General features: G+C 36.7%; 1 protein-coding gene and 1 pseudogene across 1 annotated transcript; one reads left to right on the top strand and one right to left on the bottom strand.

Moving 5' to 3' along the window:
- The first annotated feature begins 893 nt into the window (after window positions 1-893).
- LOC141704861 (alpha-amylase-like) lies at window positions 894-2,455 on the top strand (annotated as a pseudogene).
- A 5,144-nt stretch (window positions 2,456-7,599) lies between these two features.
- LOC141704860 (uncharacterized) lies at window positions 7,600-8,078 on the bottom strand. Its single transcript, XM_074508022.1, has 2 exons — window positions 7,950-8,078; window positions 7,600-7,839 (listed from the first exon to the last, which is right to left on the bottom strand). The coding sequence occupies exons 1-2, from the start codon at window positions 8,076-8,078 to the stop codon at window positions 7,600-7,602; spliced, it is 369 nt and encodes a 122-aa protein (XP_074364123.1).
- Between the last annotated feature and the right edge of the window lie 336 nt (window positions 8,079-8,414).

Below are 8,414 nucleotides of genomic sequence, written 5' to 3'. Positions count from 1 at the left end.
ATGGATCGGTATGTCTAAGCCGAACAGTAAAATCGGATTATAAATAAGCGTACAACAGAGTGAGAGACTTTTGAATGCACTCAAGAATCCCCAATACAACAAACTGCCAAAGCGGAAATCCATTCAGACCGCAGTCTTTTCCCCCTTTTCTGAGGAAAGCAACATGTTTGTACAAGGTTGAAATCGTGTAGGTCCAGAAAATTTTGGTACCGTAACGTGTAGGATTCTACCGATTGTGTGCGCCATCACCCTTCAAATTTAACAAGTAATTGAACTCAATAAAAACACAATGTTTCAAGAAACTTAAATTAAAAAAGAATTCCAACAAGAATTGTATCATGATTAAATTCTTGTATCCTTGTTGCGGGAGGTCCGGAAACTCTTGGTGTGCGTGGCATAAAGAGAGAAATATAGTCACAGTGATCATCACGTTGTTTGCCGTCTGTTCCCCGTACACAATTATTTGTCCCACATTTCCACAAAAAAACAAAAATAACGCGTGTAATAAAAGCATAATTATCACATAAACTAGTTACTGCTATAAAACTTGTAACCAGAGACAAGAATAACTTCCATACAAAAGTCTACAATCTTATCTTAACATAGACCGCCCATACACATTTAACAAGTCCGGGGTAACTAATACTAGTTTTAATGAATTTACTGCGACTTCTTCTCTGAAACAAAGCAGCACTAATCATGCCATCTTGTTGTCTCACTTTCCCCTCTTTTTACCATGTCTTTTTTTGTTGATCCTCCCCACGTTTGCAGCACACTCCTACGTTGTTGTTTCAGGTACATAGATTTCACACCAACTCCCCACGTTTATTATATCTCTGATGTGCATTATTTTAACAATTTTCTTGATTTATTAAGGGATTCAACTGGGACTCATGCAACAGCAAGGAGGGTGGTACAATTCACTAATCAACTCTGTGGCTGATCTCGCTTCTGCCGGTGTTACTCATGTTTGGCTCCCCCCACCTTCTCAGTCTGTCGCACCCCCAAGGTCCATTTCTTTCCTCCCTCTGTGTTCATTTCGGAAATTTAAATACTTATTTATCAAGTCCTACACATGACCCCAAGGTGGCCATTCTTAATTTAAAGACAAAAATAAGAGATTCACTAGACTAATGGGAATTCCTCTCCTTTTTATTCATCTAATTATATGCTGTGATTGTTTAATTTTTGTTTTCCTATTCAGCTTTTGTGTCATCGCTCTGAAGTCTGTTCCAAATTATGCCCCTGTTATTCTTTTTGTCCTGTTTAGACATTAAAGAACAATTGATATCTAAACAAATAATTAAGGCTTGGACCTTCGAGTTATGTAAAACACTTCCAGTTTTTTGTGACTTAATTTACAGTAATTGCTATTGTACTCTGTATGTCTATGGTGACTTTACTGTTATTTTCCAATTCATTTCTCTTAGCTGATATGAACTCATTACTCATTAAACATATCTGAATTTATAATTTCATATTTGGACTTTGGGATCAATTTTTGGATAGCTAATGCAGTGAAATGAACCCCGGAACGAATAAGTGGCTTTGAAATCACATATGACTGCTGCCTTCATGCGACGAATGTAGTATAAATTTTGTTACTTCTCGGCCATCTGAAGTCTCATTGCTTCATTTTTATCGCTTGTTCAGGATATCTACCAGGAAGGCTTTATGATCTCAACGTGTCTGCATATGGAAGTGAAAATGAACTGAAGGCACTAATCAAAGCTTTTAATGACAAGGGAATTAAATGCATTGCGGACATAGTAATAAATCACAGATGCGCGGAGAAACAAGATAGCCGATATATGGTGCATTTTTGAGGGAGGAACTGCTGATGATCGCCTTGACTGGGCCCTTCTTATATTTGCAGAGACGATACAGCATATTCTAATGGAAAGGGGAACCTAGATACTGGCCTGGACTTTCCAGGAGCTCCCGATATAGACCATCTCAATCTGAGGGTACAAAGAGAGCTATCAGATTGGATGAACTGGCTCAAATCTGAAATTGGATTTGATGGCTGGAGATTTGATTTTGTCCGGGATATTCTCCGAGCATTACCAAGGTCTATATGCAAAATACATTCCCACAATTTGCAGTTGGCGAGTACTGGGATAGTCTTTCTTATGGACAAGATGGAAAACCGGACTATAACCAAGACAATCACCGCAATGCACTGGCTCAATGGGTTCAAACTGGTGGTGGTGGTGTCACAGCGTTTGATTTTACAACTAAAGGAATTCTTCAAGCTGCTGTGGAGGGTGAGTTGTGGAGAATGAAGGACTCAAATGGAAATCCTCCAGGTTTGATTGGAATTTCACCGGGAAATGCTGTGACCTTCATTGACAATCATGATACTTTCTCTCAGAAGATGTGGCCATTCCCATCCGACAAAGTGATGCAAGGATATGCCTACATACTAATCATCCTGGGATTCCGACAATTGTAAGTTGTACTCTATAATCGTAATCATTTTATATATCTTTGAGTCGCTTTGGCATAAAGATTGACAAATTTTGCTCGACACTGTTTGCAGTTTATGACCACTTTTTCGATTGGGGCTTAAGGATGCAATCTCTAAAATAACAGCAATTAGAATAAGGAATGCAATCAGCGCAACAAGCAGTGTACAGATCATGGCTTCTGACGATGATCTCTATGTAGCGAAAGTTGATGATAAAATATATGTCAAGATTGGATCAAGGTACGATGTCGGAGACCTTGTTCCACCAAATTATAAAGTAGCTACATCCGGAAATGACTATTGTATATGGGATAATAATTAAGATTCAATAGTCCTATATTTCATTCACTACGAGAAACAGAGCTTAAACCGATCGCTAAAACGGTCGGTTCCCTTCAATTACGGTTGTCTATCACTAAAGCCGACCGTAAACGTGGTCAAGTTTACCGTCGTGGGTTTTGGAGAAATATGACCTGGTTTGATCAAAATGACGCTGACCTTATTTGTCAGTCAAAGTGACATGTCCTGATACGTGTCTAGGTCCCGGCTGACGTGTCAGGCCCGCACACCGTGATGTGGCACATCCACTTAGGTGACATGTGCGCGGTCCCACGCCACGTGTCAGTACTAGGTCATCGAACTTTTTTATATAACCGACCGTATTTAAACGGCTGTCATATAACCGACCAATGCCTAACGTGTCAGCGGTAGATGATCCTACCTTTTATGTTTAAACCGACCGTTACGAACCGACTGCTCGTAACCGACCCACATAACTAACCAATTCGTGCCACATGTCAGCACTAGGTGGTTCATTTTTTCCTCTACAAATCGACCGCTACTAACCGACTTTCTTATCACCGACCCTTCTTATCACTGACCCACATAACCGACTAAACTTTGTCATGTGTCATCAGTAGGTTTTCGCCTTTTTCTGTTTAGCCGACCTTTTTAAACCAACCGATATAAACGACCAATTAAACCGACCACATGTCAGTCAGTTTAAGTCTGGAAGTCGATTTAAATTTTGTCGTGTTTGATAAATGGATAAAAATTCTAAAATTATACAGTAGCTTACAAAACTGACCACGGCAACTCGACAACCTTTTGGTCGGGTTCGGTTGTGTACAATCGGTTTTCACGGTCAGCTTGATGTCTACAATTTCAAAAAAAAACAGCTGATTTATACATCCCCATGTTTTTGCCAAATCAATCCAAAATAATGCAAAAAAAACTGCTCAAAACATAAAACCATTTACATTCACCTAACCATTCACAAAAGCATTTATAATTACAAATCATGTTCAAACATCATTCACAAACTAAATTGTTCGAAACATAATACTAAGGTTAAAACTATGTAAATGGACGGCTCGATCATAAATAAAAACTACAAGCCTGTTATGTCATCATCATCAAGCTCACCCCTCAGGAAGATGTCTTCATGACTTCATCATTGGGTGGTTGGTCGTCGTCATGTCTACCTCCATCTCCATGCACAATGTCACCATCACCCTCTCCATGCTCGGCGCCACTCTCTCCATTCTTCGCCTTCCTCTGCATCCCAAATTACATTGAAGTGGTTAGACACTTTGTTTTGATGCATATTTATCGACCTTTTGGCCCTTTTCCAACCCAAATTTTATAGTTAAGAGTTAATTTTGGGGTCGATTTTATAATGTTTAGTAAACTGCACTACGTGTATATGTAGTTTATGTGTCGGGCCACTTGGGATACTCTAATTCAAACTACCGTGGGCCATAAGGCACTTTACTTTTCGTTACGTAATGTACATTTTTGTTAAGTATCTAAGACGCCGTCTGTTTGGCTAGGGTAAAATGATACTATTCATGCTGCAACAATATAGTATATATACAATTTATTACAAACCTAAGTTTAGAAAATGTGGGTACAATTCTTGTGGCTACTTTGAGTGGATCCACCACTTGGATCTCGTTCTTTGGAGGCTATTGAGAAGTTGCATAAACGAAGTGTTCAAATATTCAAAAGTACATGAGTGGGATGGATAGGTTGATTGATACTCCCTTTATCTCATTCATTTTTATACCATTTCTTTTTTTTATGTCTCATTCATATCTATATATTTCAAACTTATCAAAAATGATAAAAAATTTGTAATATAAAAATCAACTACACTCACTACTTTCTCCCACTACATTTACTTTATTTATTAAATATTAAATGGTCCCACCACTTTAACCAACTTTATACTTTTTTTCACTAAATTACACTTTTTATTTGTCTCTCGTCCCACTATCTTAACAAAAGTAATATTATTTTATTATATTTCTTGTTCTCCGTGCCCAAACCATTTGTATACAAATGGCTAGGAGGGAGGGAGTATGAATGAAGCGGAGATTAATAATTTGAAGAGAAAGCCTGTATTTATGGTGATCGTAATGTTATTATCTTCTCCATGATGATGAGTACTTAGTTTACTTCAATTATGCTTGATAATGTTGTACTTCAGTTACGCTTGATAATATTATTGAGGAGTACGACTCCGATAACTATATTTAAGATATTTAGGGTGAATGTGTTGATTCCGGAATTTATCTATTCAACCGGTTTATGTATTGTATTTTGGTGGATGTAAGTTGTTTTATATATATTATATTCTTCAAGTTTTAATAGCGAAGAAACATTTGTTATATGTCAAATTCCAAGTAATTAGCTAATATACAAACGTAGAGAAAGATGATGACAAGATCTTAAATAAAGCTATCAAAAATATATCACAGGATTTTCGTAACCAAAATATTACCCACATGTTTTCATAACCAAAAAACTATCACATTTCTTGAAAACGTAAAAAGAGTAGCACATGTCTCTAAATTCTTAGAGCAACTCCAATGGGCTATATTCCTTACCTATATTCAGTACAGGTGGATGACTATAGGGGTTGAGAGCAAAAATTGGGCCTCCAACGCAACTCCTCATCCCCAAAAAATTTTAGTAGAGAGAAAACTCATCCCCTTGTTTTGGGAACCAAAATTCACACCCCTATATTCTCCAGCTCAGCTCCCGCTTCCATCTCCCGCTCTATTACCTCTCCCGCCTAAAATCACATCTAGTCTTCTTCTTCATCAGTCCTCTGCATCAATTCAAGACTATTCAAGACTTGTCTGCTTAATAAGGTATGACCCTAATTTATGCCTGTCATTTTTTTAACAAAAATTAAAACATACTCTTATATCTATGTATGAAATTGTACAGTAATTAATCTTGATTAAGTATGCAGAGAAGCCCCATTTACATGTTTATCTCATCTCTGTTCTGTTCAATTTATTTAATATACTTGATCTTCTTAGTTAATGATTTGATTACATGAATTAGGAACTTACCAGATGCATTATATATACTATAATGAGTGCATCTAAGTTCTTTCCATTTTTACAAGCATAAATCCAATTAATTTGATTTTACATATAGGTGAACGATGTCATACTTTACATCTTTGTTGAATGGAAACGTTTACGAAGTTGAGGATATTGATTCAACCCAAATCCCCTCCCAAATACTTACATTGGTACACAAGAATGTACTCACAAAAAAAGGGTAGAGCTATTAATTTTTCTACCGAGGAGGATATTTACTTGTTTCTGCTTGGCGAAACATAAGCATGGATCCAATACAAGGAAGTAATCAAACACATCAAACATATTGGGAAAGAATTACAGCCTTTTACGATCAGAACAAAACATTTTCTAGTGATCGGACAGCTAATTCGTTGTCTCATCGGTGGTCCATTATAAATTGTTCGTTGTCCAAATTTATCGGGTATTACAATAAAGTTCAAGAATTAATCAAAGCGGACTTAGCGAACAAGACAAGGTACATTATAAATTCTCATATTTTTTTAATTGCAGTGTACAACCAACCTTGTGTTATCGTTGTTTTGTGTTTGTTTTGTTAAAGTTTTGTAACTGGAATTACATAGTAGTAGCAGTAGGATTTTGTGCCTGTTTGATTCATTATGAATATTGGTCTGGTATTGTGCTTCCTAATAGCTAAGCTTCTTTTCTTTGTTCTGCACCATTCATAGGTACGAGACGCAATGACAATGTATTCAACCCTCCAAAAGAAGACCTTCCAGTTAATACACTGCTGGACAGAATGCGAAACTGCCCAAAATTCAGTTCAACTTTGAAAAAGAAAACCAGAAAATCTCCTTTTGAAAGCCCTGCATCTTCTGCAAGTGCTCAAAGTCAGGAATTGAAGAACAAATGGAACGACCAATGGGTAAAAAAGCTGCAAAACGTTTAAAAAAAAATCGAACACGATGCAAAAGATGTTGAATTCATTACAGCTTTAAATCAAGTGAAAGATACAATGAGTAAGTTGTCTAAGGTGAGACATGAAAAAATTCAGCAGATGATTGAACTTGAGAAAGAAAGGTTTAAGGCAGCAGAGGAACGAGAGAAAGCAAGAGAGGAACGAGATAGAGCAAGGGAGGAACGAGATAGACGGATGTATGAAATGTCCGTCTTGGGAATCGATACTAGTACAATGGAGGCACCACTTGTTGAGTACTACAAATCTCTCAAAGCTGACATTTTAAATAAGAGAATTTCATGAACACTACTTACTTTGTAATATTATGTTAAGTCTGTTGGATTCATTTCTGGATTTAATATTGTGTAATATTATTATATAATATCATGAACACTATGTATTGAATCAAATTTTTTATTAATTGTCAATCACAACAAATACATGAAAGAAAAAGACAAACTAAAATAGAAAAGAAAAAGACAAACTAAAATAGAAAAGAAAAAGACAAACTAAAATAGAAAAGAAAAGAAAGAAATGTAGCTACTCCATTTCCATGCCATGAATCTCCCAAGGTGTTCCACAAGATCATTTTGTAATTGCATATGAGTCTGTCTGTCCCGAATTTGTTGATGCACCTGTAAAAATTCTTTGAAATCCCTCGTACGAGTACGACTAGTAGAAGCGAGAGGTACAGATTCATCTAAATCATAGTTTTCATTTGAAAGATGCAATTCGCCGTTCGTCCTCAACAATCATATTGTGCAAAATTATACAAGCCGTCATAATATATTTCATTGTGGCCAAGAAGGATATATACCATCAGCAAGATAATATCACATATTATATTTGTGGCCGTTGATAGTGTATCTCACTTCTGGTCCACGACCTTCTGCTAATTCCTGAAATAGATTGGATCGGTCTAACACATTAATGTCATTTAACGATCCAGGTAATCCAAAAAAGGCATGCCAAATCCAAAGGTCTTTTGAAGCTATTGCTTCCAAGATAATAGTGGGTTCACGAATATGACCAGTAAACATACCTTGCCATGCAGATGGGCAATTCTTCCACTTCTAGTGCATACAATCAATACTGCCTAACATTCCAGGAAAGCCGCGACGTTTGTTTTCCGCCAACAATTTAGCCACATCTTCATTCGTTGGTCGTCTCAAATATTCTTCACCAAATATTTGACAATTGCTTTAACAAATTTTTTCAGACTCTCAATTGTCGTGTTTTTGCCAATTCTTACATAATCATCAATAGCATCAGCGGGTGTTCCATATGCAAGCATCCTTAGTGCAGCTGTCATCTTTTGTAAATAAGATAATCCACGAACTCCCACAGCATCATTTCATGAGTAAAATAATTATCATGGACTGTAATCGCTTCTTGAATTCGTAAAAATAATGATCGGCGCATCCGAAATCTTCTACGAAAAGATTCATCCGGGTATGTTGGAGTATCTGAAAAATAATCATGATAAAGTCTAGCATGACCTTCTTCTCTATTCCGATTGAACATGCTGTGATTTATTATTGATCCGCCATGACGTGATACCATATTTGCTCTATGGTGTTGATGATATTGATAAGCAATATCAGTCATTGCTAGTATAGCTTCAGCTTCTTCTTCTTCTGCATTCATC

Source organism: Apium graveolens, unplaced genomic scaffold (assembly GCF_009905375.1).
Source record: "Apium graveolens cultivar Ventura unplaced genomic scaffold, ASM990537v1 ctg8326, whole genome shotgun sequence".
In the NCBI taxonomy this organism is placed as follows: Eukaryota; Viridiplantae; Streptophyta; class Magnoliopsida; order Apiales; family Apiaceae; genus Apium; species Apium graveolens.
The sequence above is the reverse complement of the archived record's forward strand: the minus strand, read 5'-3'. Positions and strand labels throughout refer to the sequence as shown.

Coding starts and splice junctions, on each gene's coding strand:
- LOC141704860 (XM_074508022.1), bottom strand. CDS start 8,078: ATGACAGCTGCACTAAGGATGCTTGCATATGGAACACCCGCTGATGCT. Junction 7,840..7,949: donor AAGCAATTGTCAAATATTTG/GTGAAGAATATT, acceptor TGTATGCACTAG/AAGTGGAAGAATTGCCCATC.